We start from the raw sequence: 21,721 nt of genomic DNA on the forward strand, positions 1-21,721 counted from the left end.
AGTGTAATGAACACATCTAAAGAATATCCAAGTCATATGAAATTTTAAAAAAAAATTAAAAAAATTTTAAAAAAATGGAGAATGAGGAGAGTACAAAGAAAGTAAGGAAGGGTACGAAGAATGTGAGAAATCCTCACTTTCTTCGTACTTTGCCTCACATTCTTCGTATTTTCGACAATTATTTAGTATTTTAATTTATTTTTTGAGTTTATTTTCCATCAATTCTAAGCTTAATTAGTCTGGATAACCAATATTATATCATTTTGAAGTGAAAAAATTTCTTAAAAGATGAAAAAACAAAAAAATTTCGAGGGCATGAAAAATGTTAGGAAGAGTATGAAGAATGTGAGGAATCCTCACTTTCTTCGTACCTTACCTCACATTCTTCATACTTTCAACAATTATTTAGTGTTTTCAAATTTTAAAAGTTTTCAGTTTATTTTCTATCAATTTTAAGTTTAATTAGTATGGATAATCAATATTATTGCAATTTGAAGTGAAAAAAAATTCTTAAAAATGAAAAAAAAAACAAAAAAGTAAAATTTTGAGAGTATGAAGAATGTGAGGAATTCTCACTTTCTTCATACCTTACCTCACATTTTTCATACACCCGTAATTATTTAGTGCTTTCAATTTTTAAAATTTTTGAATTTATTTTCCATCAATTCTAAGCTTAAATAATATGGATAACCAATATTATTGCATTTTGAAGTGAAAAAAAAAATTCTTAAAAATAAAAAAAGAGTAAAATTTTAAGGATACGAAGAATGTGAGGAATGGTACGAAGAATGTGAGGAAATGTACGAAGAATGTGATGAATCTTTACTTTCTTCGTACCTTACCTTACATTCTTTGTATTCTCGACAATTATTTAGTGTTTTCAATTTTTAAAAATTTTGAGTTTATTTTCTACCAAATTTTAGCTTAATCAATATGGATAACCAATATTATTGCATTTTGAAGTGAAAAAAATCTTATAAATGAAAAAAAAAAAGAGTAAATTTCAAGGATATGAAGAATGGGAGGATTCCTCACATTCTTCATACCATTCCTTACGTTTTTCGTATCCCTAACAATTATTTAGTATTTTCAAATTTTAAATTTTTTGAGTTTATTTTTCATTAATTCTAAGCTTAATTAGTAAGGATAACCAATATTATTGAATTTTGGAGTGAAAAAAAAAATTCTTAAGAATGAAAAAAAAGAGTAAATTTTCAAGGTTACGAAGAATGTGAGGCAGAGTACGAAGAATGTAAGGTAGAGTACGAAGAAAGTGGAGATTGATGATTCCTCACTTTTTTTCATACTTTGCCTCACATTCTTTGTACTTTTGACAATTATTTAGTGTTTTAAATTTTTAATTTTTTTTGAGTTTATTTTCCATCAATACTAAGCTTAATTAGTATAGAGAACCGATATTATTGAATTTTGGAGTGAAAAAAAATTTATTAAAAATGAAAAAAAGTAAAATTTTGAGGGTATGAAGATTGTGAGGAAGTGTACAAAAAATGTGAGGAATCCTCACTTTCTTCGTACCCTCAACAATTATTTAGTGTTTTAAATTTTTAAATTTTTTGAGTTTATTTCCACCAATTCCAAGTTTAATTGGTATGGATAACCAATATTATTACATTTTAAAGTGAAAAAAATTCTTAAAAATGAAAAAAGAGTAAAATTTTAAGGATATGAAGAATGTGAGGAAGGATACAAAAAATATGAGGACTTCTCACATTTTTCGTATATTTCTTCACATTCTTCGTACCCTGACAATTATTTAGTGGTTTCAATTTGGAAAATTTTTGAGTTTCATTTCCATCAATTCTAAGCTTAATTAGTATGGATAACCAATTTTATAGCATTTTAAAGTGAATTTTTTTTTTAAAAAATGGTAAAATTTTAAGGGTAGGAAAAATGTGAGGATATGTATGAAGAACGTGAGGAAATATACGAAGAATGTGAGAAATCTTTACTTTCTTCATACCTTACCTCACATTCTTTGTACCCTTGACAATTATTTAGTGTTTTAAAATTTTAAATTTTTTGAGTTTATTTTACAGTAATTCTAAGCTTAATCAGTATGGATAACCAATGTTATTGCATTTTGAAGTGAAAACAATTCTTAAAAATAAAAAAGGTAAAATTTCGAGGGTATGAAAAATGTGAGGAAAGATACTGAGAATGTGAGGAATCCCCTGACAATTATTTAGTATTTTCAAATTTTAAATTTTTTGAGTTTATTTTCCATCAATTCTAAGCTTAATTAATATGGATAACTAATATTATTGCATTTTGAAGTGAAAAAAAATTCTTAAAAATGAAAAAAAAAACCTTAGCTTTTAAGTAGGTCATGAATTTTTTTAGTTGTTAAATATGTTTTACAAATTTTATATCAATTTCATTTTTATTTTTATTCCATTCTATTTGTATCTCAATATTTATTTTATTTAAACCCAAATTATTGAGAATGGAGGAAGAAAAGGTAAAAGGAGAAAATAGTGGAATGTCATAACCGGTTCTTCCATTAACAGGTTAAGTGGATTTTTTTTTTCAAATTTAAAATGAATGGCCAAGATGTAATCTTGGACATCCAATGGCTAAAAAAAATTTCGGTATGGTACCGACGGAGGTACCTTAGAATTTTCCAAAATGCAAAAGATGGTGTTGTCGAAATGGGTAACTGAATAAAAGGGACAACCATTAAGGGATATTTTTGTCTGAAATGAGTCATTTTCAAAGCTTTTAAAAGTGGGAGGTTACTTTTATAATTTCAAGAAAATTTTGTCCCTCTTAATCAATTATCCTATATATTGGTGGGAGGAAGAAGACAACCCTTATCGTTATTTCCGGCAATGCTCTAGCAAAGAAACGTTGCGCTACCATTACAACAATTAATCCACTTTGCCACCAGCTGTGGCAACCCAAATTTTCTGGTACTTTTTTTTTGTCTTTTCTGGTGTGGCTAAATTTACTATGTATTTATGATCAAAATTGAATGGGTAAGGATGTGCTTGGATATTGGAATTGATTTCCAGACTCGGTCCATATTTTTTAACCCTATGTTCTTCCACTGTGATCGAGTCTGGTCAGTTCCCCGTCAGATTCGTTATGTTTCCAATTGACTTATTGTTGGTGTGGGAGTTGTTTTCGAGCTGACTTAGCTGACTCAGTAACCCAGTGAAAGGAAATTCACTTAACGTGTTTATACTGAGTCATCTGACTTAGTGATTAAAATTATTTGGTGCCGATTCATGCACTGGGTTAGTTAGGCTCGCTGGTTTGGGTGAAAAAGAAAACAATTGATTTCAAATCCAGTCTTGTTTTGGATGCATCTTGCATTTCTTATTTTTTGTTTTTAAAAATAGGAAGTAATAATAATTTTCTTATATGTAGATACACAAAACCAAGCATATTTGTCTCTACTAAGTTAAGAAAATATTGGTAATTAATTAATTGAATGATGAACAAATGCAATAAAATTATATTGTTAAATTTGAATTTTTTTTTTTTTTGAACATCACATGGCATAATGGATTTAAACTAATATCTCGTGTGATACAAATCAAATCTTGTAACCCAACAATCTTAGGGTAATCGTAGTCAAATATTAAACATACTAAGATACCCAAACTAAAACAAATATCTACCTTTTGCAGCTAAGATTTTTGTACTTCTGCCATTTGTGCACCTTTTTTTCTTTAGAAATGTACTTCTGTCTTGTCCTTGTTAAGAAAAAAAGTTGACACAGTACGCGTATTTTGAGGTACATTTCATTTTGCATCGACATCTTACTTCTTTTTAACTTTTTCTGCATGGAAAATGAAAATTGATTCCCCAGTGCAAGCAACTAGTAGTTTTGATCACAAATCTGTCAAGGTAAATCCTCTTCCCTTTAGCATTCTACCTCTAGGGACTATAGTTTAGAGTTCTTGTTGGTACTGACACCACCCTTCCATGTATTCATAAACTCACTACACTCATAATGTGGTATTAATTCTGGAAGTTTTGGTCCCAACTAATGTTTTCTTAAACCAAGTACTATGCAAGATCCCTTTCTCCCTATCTTTCGTTAAGGTTTATTTAGAATATAGAATTTCACATTCATTTCCCATTGATTACCCTACAGAAAAAAAGGGCACAAAAAAATGCTCACATGTAATACTCAAGAAGGAATGGACTTTGAATATGATCGGAAAAGTGAGTTAAAAGCTTTTGATGATTTAAAAACTGGCGTGAAGGGGCTTGTAGATGCTGGGATGGCAAAGATCCCACGTATGTTCATCCATCCACCACATAATCTCCATGAGAAGTCAGTTTCCACTAACGCCCAGCTTAGTATTCCAATCATAGACCTAGAAGGTGTCAATAGTGATGCAATTCTATGTGCTAAAATCGTTGACAAGGTTCGAAATGCTTGTGAGATTTGAGGCATTTTTTGGATAGTCAATCATGGAATTCTGAGATATGTTTTGGAGGAGGTGATCAAAGGAATATGTAGATTTAACGATCAAGATACTGTAGTGAAGAAAGAGTTTTATACTCATGATTTCACCAAAGAGGTGACATTTGTATCCAATTTTGATCTATTTAAGACACCAGTAGCTACTTGGAAGGATTACTTTTCTTGAAAGGTGGCCTTTGTATGGAGCTTGTGAAGGGAAATTTATTTTATGAAGAGAAAAGAAGGAAGGCTTATGACACAAAAAATGCACAGGCTCTCATCATAGAAAATAGATGAGGAATTAGGAATAGAGGACAAAAAGGTAATGAAAAGTTCGAGAGGATGTTCCAGTCTAAGGATAAAATCAAATGTTTTCATTGCGGAAAAGAGAGAAATGAAAAGAAATTGTCCAATTTGGAAAAGGGAATATAATAGGCAGAATCAAGAAAAATAAGATGACAATAATATCACAACCTTTATATCCAATAGTGATGAAGTTTTAATGCTCTCGTATTTTGTATGTAGATGAACATGAAGTTGAGTGGATTGTAGACACTACAACCTCCTACCATGCTACTCCTCACTTGGTGTTGTTTTCTTATTATAGAGTTGGCAACTTTGACATAGTCAAGATGGGAAACTTTAATCACTCTAAGATTGTAGGGATGGGTGATGTTTGCTTTGAAACCAATATGGGGTGTAGGTTGACATTGAAAGATGTAAGGCATGTTTCAAATTTACGCCTTAATTTGATGTCAGGTTTGACCTTGGACAAGCAAGGTTATGAAAGCCACTTTGGCAAAGGCAAATGGAAGCTCATTGAGGGCTCACTGGTTGTTGCAAAAGGAGAAGCGTATTGCACTTTGTACAAGACCCAAGGTAAAGTTTGTAAGGATGAGTTATATGCTTTAAAGGGTACTTTATTGGAGTTGTGGCATAAAAGGTTAAGGCATATGAATGAGAAAGTATTACAAGTTTTGGCAAGGAACTTCTTAATTCCCTTGGCAAAATATGAATCTTTGTTTTCTTGTGATCATTGTTTAGTTGGAAAACAACATAGGGTTTCCTTTAATAATAGATCTAAGAAGTTAGAGAAATTGGAGTTGGAATACTCTAATGTTTGTGGTCGTATGTTTATGGCAACTTTAGAGGAAATAGAGACTTCATTACCTTTATTAATGATGCTATCAGGAAGGTATTGATTTATTTGCTCAAATCAAAGGATTAAGTCTTTTAATAATTTCTACAATTTCATGTCATGGTTGAGAAAGAGACTTAAAAGAAATTGAAGTGTCTCAAGTCTAATAATGGATATGAGTACACCTCAAGGGCGTTTGAAACTTACTGCACTAAGTATGGTATGAGGCATGAGAAAATAATCTCTGGTACTCCACAACATAATGGTGTGGCTAAAAGGATGAATCACACCATCATTGAGAGGGTTAGGTGTATGCTGAAGACTGTAAAGTTGTTTAAGTTGTTTTAGGGTGAAACTGCTCACACTGTCTACTATTTGATAAATAGATCTCCATCAGGTCCATTGAACTTTGAGGTTCCAAAGAAGGCATATACATGAAAAGATGTTTCCTATTTCCACTTAAGGGTCTTTGGGTGTAAAACTTTTGTGCATGTTCCCAAAGAAAAGAGATCCAAACTTGATGAATGGTTCCACATGTTCTTGTTGGCTATGGTGATGAAGAGTTTGGATTCAGATTATAGGATCCAACCAATAAGAAATCGATGAGAAGTAGAGATGTGGTCTTCCAAGAAGGTCAAACCTTGGGAGATTTGGCCAAAACTAATCAATCCAAAGGTACAAATGATGACTTCGTTGAGTTGGTACCTATTCCTCCATCATTAGAGCAACCCAGTAATGAAGAGGAGGAAATTGATGAACTACTAAAAGATGATAAAGCAAGTAACATACCTATAGGAGCTAGTTGAGCATGAGGAGTAGGAGGAGTACTCACTTCATAAGGAAGATTTGGTACACCAGGCTATGAGGTCTACTAGAGAGCATGGTCCCTCTACTAGATATCCAGCCTTTGGGTACATGTTAGTAATTGATATGTGGGAGCCATAGAATTTTCAGGAGTAGTCACTTAAGGGTCTTTGGGTGTAAAACTTTTGTGCATGTTGCTAAAGAATAGAGATCCAAACTTGATGAATAGGAGGTTCCACATGTTTTTGTTAGGTATGGTGATGAAGAGTTTGGATTCAGATTATGGGATCCAACCAATAAGAAATTGATGAGAAGTAGAGATGTGGTTTTCCAAGAAGATCAAACCTTAGGAGATTTGGCCAAAGCTAATCAATCCAAAGGTACAAATGATGACTTCATTGAGTTGGTACCTATTCCTCCATCATTAGAGCAATTCAGTAATGAAGAGAAGGAAATTGGTCAGCTACCAAAAGATGATAATGCAAGTGACATACCTGCATGAGCCAATTAAGTATGAGGAGTAGGAGGAGTAGTCACTTCATTAGGAGGATTTGGTACACCATGCTAGGAGGTTTACTAGAGAGCATGGTCCCTCTACTAGATATCCCTCCTTTGAGTACATGCTAATAATTGATGTGGGGGAGCCATAAATTTTATAGGAAGCTGAGTCTCACGAGGATAGTAGCAATTGGTTGAGAGTTATGTAAGATGAGATGGATTCCTTGTAGAAAAATGAAACCTATGAGTTAGTACAACTTCCTAAAGGAAGAAAATCATTGAAAAAAAATGGGTATTCAAGTGGTTGAGGGATACAATTGATGAAAATGCATCCAAGTTGAAGAAGATTCACACAAACAAGAATGCCTTAAACATGTTGACAAAGGTGTTCCCAAGTAGAAGCTTTAGTTGTGCATTAGCGTAGCAAGTTTGAACTCCATGTGATGGGGATATAGATTGGTAGTCCTCTCTCATGTGCTGGAGGGAGAGATTGTTGGGCCAAGTTTGTCCACCCCATGAGCCCATGTATTAGGCTATTTTATAGTTAGGTATTCTTTAAGCCCAAATATAAATAACATTAGGACTTTAGTATATTAGGGAAAAAAATTGATTGAGAAAAGGAAAGAAAATTAGGATTGCTTTGTGGCTATTATTTTAGGGCTCAAAAGGTGAAGTTGCAAGTTCTTTCTATTAGGATTAAAACACCTTAATCATATTTTTTGAAAGCAATGATAAACCAATGCAAAAAATTAAAGTAAAAAAACACATGAGATTTATAATGGTTCATTTTCAATGTGAGAGTTATGTCCACTTGTAGTCACTGTAGATTTTTACTATGATGAAAAGAGAATACAAGAGAATCCCAAAATGCCTTACTCTTTAAGTTTTTCTCTCTTTACATTTTTCTATTTCTCCCAATACCACACAAAAAAAAAAAAAAAAACCTCTCTCAAAGTTGGCTACCCTAAATTTAATATAAATAGGATAACCCAATCACGTGTAATATCCCCAAATGCCCCAACTTAAAATATTCTAACTATTTAGGATAATAATTAGGCTTCACATCTTAACACTTTCATCAACTTTTCAGGGAAGTTCTTATAGTATGATTTCTTCCTAATCTCTTTCTGTTAATTGTTTTTTGGGGTGATGGATTTCCACCTCACATATTTATATAAGTTTTCGAGACGAAGAAACTAATGAAAACTTGATTATTTGTATCTCCATTTTATTGAAGTAAAAGAAATTTTCTCTGTGATTTTTTATCTTTATTTAGAGGGTTTTTCCATGTTATATTTAGTGTCCCTTTTTTGCTTGAATATCTTTGGATTATTATTGTTTATTATTGCTAGGTTGTTATTATTATTGAGTGGTGGTTATTATTGTGGATGCATTTTTAACCTTGGTAGGTGAATACTCTAAATCTCCCCCTTTCACTTTCAAATAATGTCTTGCTTTTAGGAGTTTAATCCAAACATATATATGACACAATATTAATTAATGTGCAAGACTTTGCATGTATAAAATTCAAGCTATAATAAAATAAATAATAGTAATTAATAATGTGAATAATTAATAGTAACAACTATAATAGTAAAATAAAAAAGAAAAAAATGTATATAGAAGATGAAAAGAGAAAATTGGTAATACTTGAAGATGGGGAATTACATACCTTTATAAGTTCTACATTTTTTTTCCCTCAAGATGACCCTTTAAGAATTGTCACAATCTTTAGGAATTTTCATTTTTTTTTTAACATTAAAAGTGTTGGCCAAACTTTTACATTTCTTAAACCAAGACTTATTTAGGACGATGTTATTCTTTTTCCCCCTTTTATCATGCATATGAATGTTACCCATGCACATGGAAGTGACCTACATTATTTGAAGTTAACTTTATAAAAAAAATTTAATACTTAAAATAAAAATCAAATAATAAATTTTAAGTTAATAACTTGATAATAATTTGATTTAAAGTTAAATTAAATTATTTAACTAATAGAAATTGAGTTTTCTTGAAAGATTTTTTGTTTTGGAAAAGACTTATGTATTTTTTTTTTGAATAAAAGTAGTTTTTGAAATTAGAAAATATATTTTATAAACTTAAAATAAAAAGCAATTCTTTTTCGGTTTTTTTTTATAATGTTCTTAACAATAATTTTTTATATGAAGAATAATTTAAAGACTTTTATATTATATATAAGATAATACTAAAAAAAAAAAATCATTTTTCATATTTAAGTTTCCAAAATAATTATGCTTAAAATCATTTTCATATTTAAGTTTAAAAAATAATTAACAACTATTTTCAATGATTATTCTCGTAACCTGTTTTTGAAAACTGGCTTTGAACATTGCCAATGAGCTGAGCTTTGCTTTCTTCGTCCATTTTCCCTTTTCTTTCTTCCACGTTGTCTACTTTTAATTTTTGGCGGATCCTTTTAAGTATTCGCCATAGCTTTCTTCGTCCATTTTTCCTTTTCTTTCTCCCACGTTGTCAACTTTTTGTTTTTGGCGGATCCTTTTAAATATTCGCCATAGCAAAGAAGACAACTTCTACCTTTATTTCCGGCGGCTCTCCATCTTCTGTGGCGATAGCAAAGAAGCGCTGCGCGAACATTACAACAGTGCCACTTCGCCACCAGCTGCAACAACCCAAATTTTCTGGTATGACCTTCGTTTCACTGCCCACATTTGAGTTCCTCTGAGGAATGCTTCGTTCTTTGTTTTTTTTTTTTGGGTGTGGCTAGATTCACTATGTATTCATGATCGAGATTGAATGGGTAAGGATGCTTGGATATTCGGAATTGATTTCCTGACTCGGTTCATATTTTTTTAACCATTTGTTTCTCATCTTAGATTGAGTCTGCTCAGTTTTCCTTCAGATCCGTTCTGTTTCCAATTGACTCATTACTGATCTGGGAGTTGTTTTGGAACTGACTTAGCTGACTCAGTAATCCATTCAAGGGAAATTCACCTTCTATTTGTTTGAACACTTAGTTATTTTGCGATTGAGCTGATAATGTAATTGATTATTGAAGGCAGCAATTTTAACATTGTGTTGGTTAGTTAATATGGTCTTGTTGATGTGAAAATGACTGGAAATATGAAATTGAGTTTAGAAACAAATACCCATGTCAATCTTGACAAACCTTCCCATACGGTTTAATCTGTACCATCGGTGGTGTGAACTAAGAAAAAGCTCGCAAACTCCTAGGAACAAGTCTATGTGGATACACGGTTAAAATATGTTAGATTCCCCTTCATACTTGGTTGGTATATTTGTCTCTGCTAAGTTAATTTTTTTTTGATAATTAATTAATTGAATGATGAACAGGTACGACAAAATTATATTATTAAATTTGAATTTTTTTTCTGAACATCACACAACATAGTGGATTTATACTATTACCGTGATGCAAATCAAATCATGTAACCCAACAACCTTAGGATAATTGTAGTCAAATATTAAAGAGACCAAGGTACCCAAACTAAAACAACATTCCTGCAGCCAAACAGCACCTAGTCCTGAACCTTAACCTCTACTCAATGTCTTACCCTGATATTGTTTGAGGAAGAGGACTATGTAGAATGAGAGCCAAGCTTCCTTTATATAGGTGGTGGTGCTACATATACATTTTGTAGCTGAGATCCTTGCAGTCAAGGCTGTGCAGAGGAGTCTTTAACAGTAAAGAAGGTCAGTGGCCTCAAGCGTGAAGACTCTGAAGATTTCTTCCCGGAGAACCCTGGAGATCAGGAAGTCTTTAAGTTGAATGTGATGGTGGGGTAGGGTGGTTTCCAATTTGAGTTCTGTGGCCTGACAGTGCAAGTCTTCAGGACATTTCGCACAAGCGGAAAAACCCAATTTTACATACTTGAATAAGCTAGAAGTAAGCTTCATTAGGTCAGTTTTCTTCTGATCCACAGAGTTCTCAAAGAATTGTAATAAACAAGAAGCAATCATTTTGATGCATTCACATGCATACCCCAACTTCAATGCTGAGAAGTTTATGGTAACTTCCTCTAGAGAAAACTCTGCTTTCTGCCATTTGAGCGCCTTTTTCTCCTTTAGAAATGTACTTCTGTCTAGTCCTTGTTAAGAAAAAAAGTTTACACAGTACTTGCATTTTTCATCTTTTTTACTTGTTTTGCATGGAAAACGAAAATTGATTCCACAGAGCAAGTAATTGGCAGTTTTGATAACAAATCTGTCAAGTTGAAGCCTCTTCCCTAATGGTACTATACCTGTGGAGCTATAGTTTAAAGTTATTGTTGATGCTGGCACCACCCTTCCATGCTGTCATGAACTCACTGCACTCATAATGTGGTACTAATTGTGGAAGTTTTGGTCCCAAACTAACCTTTTTTAGACCAAGTACTATGCAAGATCCCTTTCTCCCTACCTTTTCCTTAAGATTTGTTCAAAATACAGAATTTCACTCTTTTCCCATTGATAATCCTACAGAAAAAAAAAAACACAAAAAATATGATGACATGCAATACTCGAGAAGGAATGGACTCTGAATATGACCGGAAAAGTGAGTTAATTGCTTTTGATGATTCAAAAGCTGGTGTGAAGGGGCTTGTAGATGCTGGGGTGGCAAAGATCCCACGTATGTTCATCCATCCACAACATAATCTCCGTGAGAAGTCAGTTTCCACTAATGCCCAGCTTCGGATTCCAATCATAGACCTAGAAGGTGTCAACAGTGATGCAATTCTACGTGCTAAAATCATTGACAAAGTTCGAAATGCTTGTGAGATTTGGGGCATTTTTCAGATTGTCAATCATGGAATTCTGAAAAGTGTTTTGGAGGAGATGATCAAAGGAATACGTAGATTTAATGAGCAAGACACTGAAGTGAAGAAAGAGTTTTATACCCGTGATTCCTCCAAAAAGGTGAAATTTGTATCCAATTTTGATCTATTTCAGGCACCAGCAGCTACTTGGAAGGATTCCTTTTCTTGTATTATTAATCCTAATCCACCAGACCCAACAGATATGCCTGCGGTATGCAGGTATGTTGTCAGTCATATTAACATGTGCAACACTAAGTAACTAACCTACTTTCAAATGCTGCCATTACATGTGCTTGATCAACTTGCAGAGATATAATCATGGAATACTCGAAGCAAGTAAAGATGTTGGCTAATACTCTGTTTGAATTAGTTGCAGAGGCTCTTGGCCTCAATTCAAACCATTTGAAAGACATGGAATGTGCTGAGGGCCTTTTCCTTGTGTCTCATTACTACCCAGCTTGCCCAGAACCAGAATTGACTATGGGCACCAAAACTCATACTGATCCAACATTCCTCACTGTACTTTTACAAGACCAAGTGGGTGGTCTCCAAGTTCTCCATGAGAAACAATGGGTCAATGTGAACCCGGTGCCTGGAGCACTAGTGATAAACACTGGAGATCTTCTGCAGGTAATTCTACATTATACTACTCTTGATCTACTTACTCTATTGGTCCACTTTCCCACTCCTATGTTTGACTGAATAATTTTCAGGCCATGAATCCAATATTGGGTCCTTTGTGTATTGCTAATGTAGTAATAACTCTTTTCATAAGTTCATTCTTGGAGTATACCAGTGGTCATACAATGTTTCAGATTCTGTAAGTATCAAAATTGCCAATTTTGCGTGGTAAAGTGTTTTACCCTGCTGGTCATTTATTCACACCAAAATGAAATGCGCATTACAATATAACTAAAAGAGACAGGCATTTGATCAACCAAATGGAGTACTGATGACATGATTTATCAACTATTAACACTTTCTCCAATGACGTTTTTTGTTTGATTTTTTAGCTTGTATCCAACGACATGTTTAGGAGTGCAAAACACAGGGTATTGGCAAATCATAAAGGCCCAAGAGTATCAGTGGCCAGCTTTTTTTCTCCATCTAGTCTGCCACCCTCAAAACTCTACGGACCAATCAAGGAGTTGTTATCAGAAGAGAATCCTCCAAAGTACAAGGAAACCACAGCAAGAGACTATGGTACCTACCACAGAGCAGAAAGGCTTGGTGGAACTTCTGCTCTCCAGCATTTCAAGCTTTAGTTTGGCAATGGAGATGATGAAGGGTTAGGAATAATTGAATCTCCAGGAAGTGGAAGGGTTTATCCTATTTGTGATTGAGTTGGCTATTGTTTCAACTTTTAATAGTAGTTTCCTTAGTAAGGTATGTATAAATTGGGAGTTGCTATCATATTTGTGGGCATACTGAAACTCGAAACATTGATCTGCTTATGTAATTGATTTGAATGTGAAGTAGAAGCCTTGTTATGGTCTATCCACATCAGGAGAGGTTATGCAAACAGGCATGTATTGAAATACCACATGTGCAAGGCACATTTGAGCTTTCAAAACTTTCTGATGCCATGTAATCTAAGTTTCTAGTGGGCTTTTCTTCTCTATTTCTTCACCTCTCTTTTTATTTATTTATCGATTATTTGTTAGGCTTCTTGTTTCTTGGGTCTAGAGGTTACATTGAACTCCCATGCTATCTCAACAAAAATATGCATGATTCTATACATTTGATTATTCTTTTAATTTTTATTTATTTATTTATTTATATTTTTCTCTGTCAGTAAGCTTGAACTCAAAAACTGATGAATTGATGATTGTTTACCAAGGAATGAACAGCGTGAGTTGTGAACAATTGTTTACATTTTCAAGTCATTGGAGAGAACTCCCACGAAGAAAATGAAACCAAAATTTCGGTAGTAATTGAATGAAATTATGAATTTTCATGATAATAAAAATAAACCATGCCCCAAAACTGATGGTACATTAGGCTGTGCAATTTAAGGATGAAATTTTATTCCATTTGTTTTGATTTATGGTTTTTTTTAAATTGTGTCTTACTCTCCTTTGAATATTGTGATTAATAGAGATAACACATGTAAGTATAGAAAGATTTAAGAAAAATAAATTAATGTTGGTTAAGGGATAATGTAGGCTAAGGTTTTTAAAATTGAGTTAAAAATATTTTAAAAATGTTTTTAAAAACCTTCTCCACCACTCAAGCACTAAGGAGAGCACTTGAGTGCTCATGACACAATTCTCCAAGAATTTTGGAGATTCATCTTTCTATTTTTAAAAGGTTTTATTTTAGGAATTATTTAAATTTGATTTATTATAATGTTCCTAGATTTATAAATTCCTTACCTAAAAATATTTTGATCCGTCATTGCTTAATTAAGATGATAATGCAAGTGACATACCTACATGAGCCAGTTAAGTATGAGGAGTAGGGGGAGTAGTCACTTCATTAGGAGGATTTGGTACACCATGCTAGGAGGTTTACTAGAGAGCATGGTCCCTCTACTAGATATCCCTCCTTTGAGTACATGCTAATAAATTTTTTAGGAAGTTGAGTCTCACGAGGATAGTAGCAATTGGTTGAGAGTTATGTAAGATGAGATGGATTCCTTGTAGAAAAATGAAACCTATGAGTTAGTACAACTTCCTAAAGGAAGAAAATCATTGAAAAAAAATGGGTATTCAAGTGGTTGAGGGATACAATTGATGAAAATGCATCCAAGTTGAAGAAGATTCACACAAACAAGAATGCCTTAAACATGTTGACAAAGGTGTTCCCAAGTAGAAGCTTTAGTTGTGCATTAGCATAGCAAGTTTGAACTCCATGTGATGGGGATATAGATTGGCAGTCCTCTCTCATGTGCTGGGGGGAGAGATTGTTAGGCCAAGTTTGTCCATCCCATGAGCCCATGTATTAGGCTATTTTATAGTTAGGTATTCTTTAAGCCCAAATATAAATAACATTAGGGCTTTAGTATATTAGGGAAAAAAATTGATTGAAAAAAGGAAAGAAAATTAGGATTGCTTTGTGGGTACTATTTTAGGGCTCAAAAGGTGAAGTTACAAGTTCTTTCTATTAGGATTAAAACACTTTAATCATATTTTCTGAAAGTGATGATAAACCAGTGCAAAAAATTAAAGTAAAAAAACACACGAGATTTGTAGTGGTTCATTTTCAATGTGAGAGTTACATCCACTTGTAATCACTATAGATTTTTACTATGATAAAAAGAGAATACAAGAGAATCCCAAAATGCCTTACCCTCTAAGTTTTTCTCTCTTTACATTTTTCTATTTCTCCCAATACCACAAAAAAAAAACCTCTCTCAAAGTTGGCTACCTTAAATTTAATATAAATAAGATAACCTAATCACGTGTAAAATCCCCAAATGCCCCAACTTAAAATATTCTAACTATTTAGGATAATAATTAGGCTTCACACATCTTAATACTTTCATCAACTTTTCAGGGAAGTTCTTGTAGTATGATTTCTTCTTGATCTCTTTCTGTCAATTGTTTTTTGGGGTGATGGATTTCCACCTTACATATTTATATAAGTTTTCGAAGTGAAGAAACTAATGAAAACTTGATTATTTGTATCTCCATTTTATTGAAGTAAAAGAAATTTTCTCTGTGATTTTTTATCTTTATTTAGAGGGTTTTTCCATGTTATATTTAGTGTCCCTTTTTTGCTTGAATATCTTTGGATTATTATTGTTTATTATTGCTAGGTTGTTATTATTATTGAGTGGTGGTTATTATTGTGGATGCATTTTTAACCTTGGCAGATGAATACTCTAAATCTCCCCTTTTCACTTTCAAATAATGTCTTGCTTTTAGGAGTTTAATCCAAACATACATATGACACAATATTAATTAATGTGCAAGACTTTGCATGTATAAAATTCAAGCTATAATAACATAAATAATAGTAATTAAAAATGTGAATAATTAATAGTAACAACTATAATAGTAAAATGAAAAAGAAAAAAAAAGTATTTAAAAGATGAAAAGAGCAACTTGGTAATACTTGAAGATGGGGAATTACATACCTTTTTAAGTTCTACATTATTTTTCCTCAAGATGGCCCTTTAAGAATTGTCACAATCTTTAGGAATTTTCCTTTTTTCTTAACATTGAAAGTGTTGGTCAAACTTTTACATTTCTTAAACCAAGACTTCTTTAGGATGATGTTATTATTTTCCCCTTTTTATCATGCATATGAATGTTACCCATGCATTTGGAAGCGACCTACATTATTTGAAGTTAACTTCATCAAAAAATTTTAATACTTAAAATAAAAATCAGGTAATAAATTTTAAGTCAATAACTTGATAATAATTTGACTTAAAGTTTACTTAAATTATGAAGTAATAGACATTGAGTTTTTTTGAAAGATTTTTTGTTTTGGAAAAGAATTATGTGTATTTTTTTAGAATAAAAGTGGTTTTTGAAATTAGAAAATATATTTTATAAACTTAAAATAAAAAGCAATTCTTTTTTGGTATTTGTTTTTTTTAAAATAATGTTCTTAACAATGATTTTTTATATGAAGAATAATTAAAAGACTTTTATATTATATATAAGATAATACTAAAAAAAAAAAATATTTTTCATAGTTAAGTTTCCAAAATAATTATGCTTAAAATCTTTTTCATATTTAAGTTTAAAAAATAATTAACAACTATTTTCAATGACTATTCTCTAACCTGTTTTTGAAAATTGGCTTTGAACATTGCCAATGAGCTGAGCTTTGCTTTCTTTGTCCATTTTCCATTTTCTTTCTTCCACGTTGTCAACTTTTTATTTTTGGCCGATCCTTCTAAATATTTGCCATAGCTTTCTTCGTCCATTTTCCCCTTTCTTTCTTCCAGGTTGTCAACTTTTTGTTTTTGGCAGATCCTTTTAAGTATTCGCCATAGCAAAGAAGACAACTTCTACCCTTATTTCCGGCGGCTCTCCATCTTCAGCGGCGATAGCAAAGAAGCGGTGAGCGAACATTACAACAGTGCCACTTCGCCACCAGCTGCAGCAACCCAAATTTTCTGGTATGACCTTCATTTCACTGCCCACATTTGAGTTCCTCGAGGAATGCTTCGATTCTTTTTTTTTTTTTTTTTTTTTTGGGGGGTATGGCTAGACTCACTATGTATTCATGATCGAGATTGAATGGGTAAGGATGCTAGGATATTCGGAATTGATTTCCTGACTCGGTTCATATTTTTTTAACCATTTGCTTCTCCTCTGTGATTGAGTCTGCTCAGTTTTCCTTCAGATCCGTTCTGTTTCCAATTGACTCATTACTGATCTGGGAGTTGTTTTGGAACTGACTTAGCTGACCCAGTAATCCATTGAAGGGAAATCCACCTTCTATTTGTATGAACACTTAGTTATTTTGCGATTGAGCTGATAGTGTAATTGATTATTGAAGGCAGCAATTTTAACATTGTGTTGGTTAGTTAATATGGTCTTGTTGATGTGAAAATGACTGGAAATATGAAATTGAGTTTAGAAACAAATACCCATGTCAATCTTGACAAACCTTCCCATACGGTTTAATCTGTACCATAGGTGGTGTGAACTAAGAAAAAGCTCGCAAACTCCTAGGAACAAGTCTATCTGGATACACAGTTCAAATATGTTAGATTCCCCTTCATACTTGGTTGGTATATTTGTCTCTACTAAATTAAATTTTTTTTGATAATTAATTAATTGAATGATGAACAGGTACGACAAAATTATATTATTAAATTTGAATTTTTTTTCTGAACATCACATGGCATAGTGGATTTATACTATTACCGTGATGCAAATCAAATCATGTAACCCAACAACCTTAGGATAATTGTAGTCAAATATTAAAGAGACCAAGGTACCCAAACTAAAACAACATTCCTGCAGCCAAACAGCACCTAGTCCTGAACCTTAACCTCTACTCAATGTCTTACCCTGATATTGTTTGAGGAAGAGGACTATGTAGAATGAGAGCCAAGCTTCCTTTATATAGGTGGTGGTGCTACATATACATTTTGTAGCTGAGATCCTTGCAGTCAAGGCTGTGCAGAAGAGTCTTTAACAGTAAAGAAGGTCAGTGGCCTCAAGCGTGAAGACTCTGAAGATTTCTTCCCGGAGAACCCTGGAGATCAGGAAGTCTTTAAGTTGAATGTGATGGTGGGGTAGGGTGGTTTCCAATTTGAGTTCTGTGGCCTGACAGTGCAAGTCTTCAGGACATTTCGCACAAGCGGAAAAACCCGATTTTACATACTTGAATAACCTAGAGGTAAGCTTCATTAGGTCAGCGTTCTTCTGATCCACATAGTTCTCAAAGAATTGTAATAAACAAGAAGCAATCATTTAGATGCATTCACATACATACCCCAACTTCAATGCTGAGAAGTTTATGGTAACTTCCTCTAGAGAAATCTCTGCTTTCTGCCATTTGAGCCCCTTTTTCTCCTTTAGAAATGTACTTCTGTCTTGTCCTTGTTAAGAAAAAAAGGTTACACAGTACTTGCATTTTTCTTCTTTTTTACTTGTTCTGCATGGAAAACGAAAATTGATTCCACTGAGCAAGTAATTGGCAGTTTTGATAACAAATCTGTCAAGTTGAAGCCTCTTCCCTAATGGTACTATACCTGTGGAGGCTATAGTTTAAAGTTATTGTTGATGTTTGTAATAATCTGCACCCAACCATGTAGATATTGTCCGCTTTGAATCTAAAGGAGCCCTCACGACTTTAAAAAGCGTCTACTTGGTTAAGAGGAGCCTCTACATATATAGTACCAGGAACATTCTCCCCTATCTGATGTAGGACATCACAAACAACCCCCCATGCAGACACAACGTCCTTGTTGTGTCATATGGGATTACTAGGCTAAACAGACAAACACCCCTTACGGAGCCAAACAAACCCTCAAACCAGGGTTGGGGATCGGCTCTGATACTATTTGTAACAACCCGCACCCAATCATGTCGATATTGTCCGCTTTGGACCCAAAGGAGCCTTCACGACTTTAAAACGTGTCTACTTGGTTAAGAGGAGCCTCTACATATATAGCGCTAGGAACATTCTCCCTTATCCGATGTGAGACATCACAATGCTGGCACCACCTTCCATGCTGTCATAAACTCGCTGCACTCATAATGTGGCACTAATTGTGGAAGTTTTGGTCCCAAACTAACCTTTTTTAGACCAAGTACTATGCAAGATCCCTTTCTCCCTACCTTTTCCTTAAGATTTGTTCAAAATACAGAATTTCACTCTTTTCCCATTGATTATCCTACAGAAAAAAACACAAAATATGATCACATGCAATACTCGAGGAGGAATGGACTCTGAATATGACCGGAAAAGTGAGTTAATTGCTTTCGATGATTCAAAAGCTGGTGTGAAGGGGCTTGTAGATGCTGGGGTGGCAAAGATCCCACGTATGTTCATCCATCCACAACATAATCTCCGTGAGAAGTCAGTTTCCACTAATGCCCAGCTTCGGATTCCAATCATAGACCTAGAAGGTGTCAACAGTGATGCAATTCTACGTGCTAAAATCATTGACAAAGTTCGAAATGCTTGTGAGATTTGGGGCATTTTTCAGATTGTCAATCATGGAATTCTGAAAAGTGTTCTGGAGGAGATGATCAAAGGAATACGTAGATTTAATGAGCAAGACACTGAAGTGAAGAAAGAGTTTTATACACGTGATTCCTCCAAAAAGGTGAAATTTGTATCCAATTCTGATCTATTTCAGGCACCAGCAGCTACTTGGAAGGATTCCTTTTCTTGTATTATTACTCCTAATCCACCAGACCCAACAGATATGCCTGCGGTATGCAGGTATGTTGTCAGTCATATTAACATGTGCAACACTAAGTAACTAACCTACTTTCAAATGCTGCCATTACATGTGCTTGATCAACTTGCAGAGATATAATCATGGAATACTCGAAGCAAGTAAAGATGTTGGCTAATACTCTGTTTGAATTAGTTGCAGAGGCTCTTGGCCTCAATTCTAACCATTTGAAAGACATGGAATGTGCTGAGGGCCTTTTCCTTGTGTCTCATTACTACCCAGCTTGCCCAGAACCAGAATTGACTATGGGCACCAAAACTCATACTGATCCAACATTCCTCACTGTACTTTTACAAGACCAAGTAGGTGGTCTCCAAGTTCTCCATGAGAAACAATGGGTCAATGTGAACCCAGTGCCTGGAGCACTAGTGATAAACACTGGAGATCTTCTGCAGGTAATTCTACATTCTACTACTCTTGATCTACTTACTCTATTGGTCCACTTTCCCACTCCTACTGTTTGACTGAATAATTTTCAGGCCATGAATCCAATATTGGGTCCTTTGTGTACTGCTAATGTAGTAATAACTCTTTTCATAAGTTCATTGTTGGAGTATACCAGTGGACATCCTATGTTTCAGTTTCTGTAATTATCAAAATTGCCAATTTTGCGTGCTTATGTGTTTTACCCTGCTGGTCATTTATTCAAACCAAAATGAAATGCGCATTACAATATAACTAAAAGAGACAACCATTTGATCAACCAAATGGAGTACTGATGACATGATTTATCAACTATTAACACTTTCTCCAATGACGTTTTTTGTTTGATTTTTTAGCTTGTATCCAACGACATGTTTAGGAGTGCAAAACACAGGGTGTTGGCAAATCATAAAGGCCCAAGAGTATCAGTGGGCAGCTTTTTTTCTCCATTTAGTCTGCCACCCTCAAAACTCTACGGACCAATCAAGGAGTTGTTATCAGAAGAGAATCCTCCAAAGTACAAGGAAACCACAGCAAGAGACTATGGTACCTGCCACAGAGCAGAAAGGCATGATGGTACTTCTGCTCTCCATCATTTCAAGCTTTAGTTTGGCAATGGAGATGATGAAGGGTTAGGAATAATTGAATCTCCAGGAAGTGGAAGGGTTTATCCTATTTGTGATTGAGTTGGCTATTGTTTCAACTTTTAATAGTAGTTCCTTAGTAAGGTATGTATAAATTGGGAGTTGCTATCATATTTGTGGGCCTACTAAAACTCGAAACATTGATCTGCTTATGTAATTGATTTGAATGTGAAGTAGAAGCCTTGTTATGGTATATCCACATCAGGAAAGGTTATGCAAACAGGCATGTATTGAAATACCACATATGTGCAAGGCACATTTGAGCTTTCAAAACTTTCTGATGCCATGTAATCTAAGTTTCTAGTGGGCTTTTCTTCTCTGTTTCTTCACCTCTCTTTTTATTTATTTATCGATTATTTATTAGGCTTCTTGTTTCTTGGGTCTAGAGGTTACATTGAACTCCCATGCTACCTCAACAAAAATATGCATGATTCTATACATTTGATTATTCTTTTAATTTTTATTTATTTATTTATTTATATTTTTCTCTGTTAGTAAGCTTGAACTCAAAACTGATGAATTGATGGTTATTTACCAAGGAATGAACAAGGTGAGTTGTGAACAGTTATCTACATTTTCAAGTCATTGGAGAGAACTCCCACAGAGAAAATGAAACCACAATTTCAGTAGTAATTGAATGAAACTACGAATTTTCATGATCATAAAAATAAACCATGTCCCAAAACTGATAGTACAATTAGGCTATGCAATTTAAGGATGAAATTTTATTCCATTTGTTTTGATTTATGGTTTTTTTAAATCGTGTCTTACTCTCCTTTAAATATAGTGATTAATAGAGATAACACATATAAGCATAGAAAGGTTTAAGAAAAATAAATTAATGTCGGTTAAGGCATAATGTAGACTAAGGTTTTTAAAATTGAGTTAAAAATATTTTTAAAATGTTTTTAAAAACCTTCTCCAGCACTCAAGCGCTAAGGAGAGCACTCAAGTGTTCATAACACAATTCTCCAAGAATTTTGGAGATTCATCTTTCTATTTTTAAAAGATTTTATGTTTAGGAATTCTTTAAATTTTATTTATTATAACGTTCCTAGATTTATAAATACCTTACTTAAAAATATTTGGGCTCGTCAT

General features: G+C 33.5%; 2 protein-coding genes across 2 annotated transcripts; both read left to right on the plus strand.

Annotated features, from left to right (window-relative positions):
* The first annotated feature begins 9,375 nt into the window (after positions 1–9,375).
* On the plus strand, positions 9,376–13,174 carry LOC100247670 (1-aminocyclopropane-1-carboxylate oxidase homolog 1). The gene is made up of 4 exons (XM_059736903.1): positions 9,376–9,544; positions 11,343–11,896; positions 11,986–12,307; positions 12,691–13,174. Exons 2-4 carry the CDS (start codon positions 11,364–11,366, stop codon positions 12,940–12,942), a joined length of 1,107 nt encoding a protein of 368 aa, XP_059592886.1. The 5' UTR covers positions 9,376–9,544; positions 11,343–11,363; the 3' UTR covers positions 12,943–13,174.
* A 3,393-nt stretch (positions 13,175–16,567) lies between these two features.
* Positions 16,568–20,940, plus strand: LOC109121508 (1-aminocyclopropane-1-carboxylate oxidase homolog 1-like). The gene is made up of 4 exons (XM_019219794.1): positions 16,568–16,754; positions 18,993–19,540; positions 19,630–19,951; positions 20,336–20,940. Exons 2-4 carry the CDS (start codon positions 19,008–19,010, stop codon positions 20,585–20,587), a joined length of 1,107 nt encoding a protein of 368 aa, XP_019075339.1. The 5' UTR covers positions 16,568–16,754; positions 18,993–19,007; the 3' UTR covers positions 20,588–20,940.
* The last annotated feature ends 781 nt before the right edge of the window (positions 20,941–21,721 follow it).

The sequence above is a fragment of the Vitis vinifera genome, chromosome 5, assembly GCF_030704535.1.
Source record: "Vitis vinifera cultivar Pinot Noir 40024 chromosome 5, ASM3070453v1".
Taxonomy (NCBI): domain Eukaryota; kingdom Viridiplantae; phylum Streptophyta; class Magnoliopsida; order Vitales; family Vitaceae; genus Vitis; species Vitis vinifera.

Excerpts from the sequence above, each read along its gene's own strand:
- LOC109121508 (XM_019219794.1), top strand. The coding sequence starts at position 19,008 with ATGATCACATGCAATACTCGAGGAGGAATGGACTCTGAATATGACCGG. Across the intron at positions 19,541-19,629 it reads GATATGCCTGCGGTATGCAG|AGATATAATCATGGAATACT; the intron begins GTATGTTGTCAG and ends ATCAACTTGCAG. Across the intron at positions 19,952-20,335 it reads ACACTGGAGATCTTCTGCAG|CTTGTATCCAACGACATGTT; the intron begins GTAATTCTACAT and ends TTGATTTTTTAG.
- LOC100247670 (XM_059736903.1), top strand. The coding sequence starts at position 11,364 with ATGATGACATGCAATACTCGAGAAGGAATGGACTCTGAATATGACCGG. Across the intron at positions 11,897-11,985 it reads GATATGCCTGCGGTATGCAG|AGATATAATCATGGAATACT; the intron begins GTATGTTGTCAG and ends ATCAACTTGCAG. Across the intron at positions 12,308-12,690 it reads ACACTGGAGATCTTCTGCAG|CTTGTATCCAACGACATGTT; the intron begins GTAATTCTACAT and ends TTGATTTTTTAG.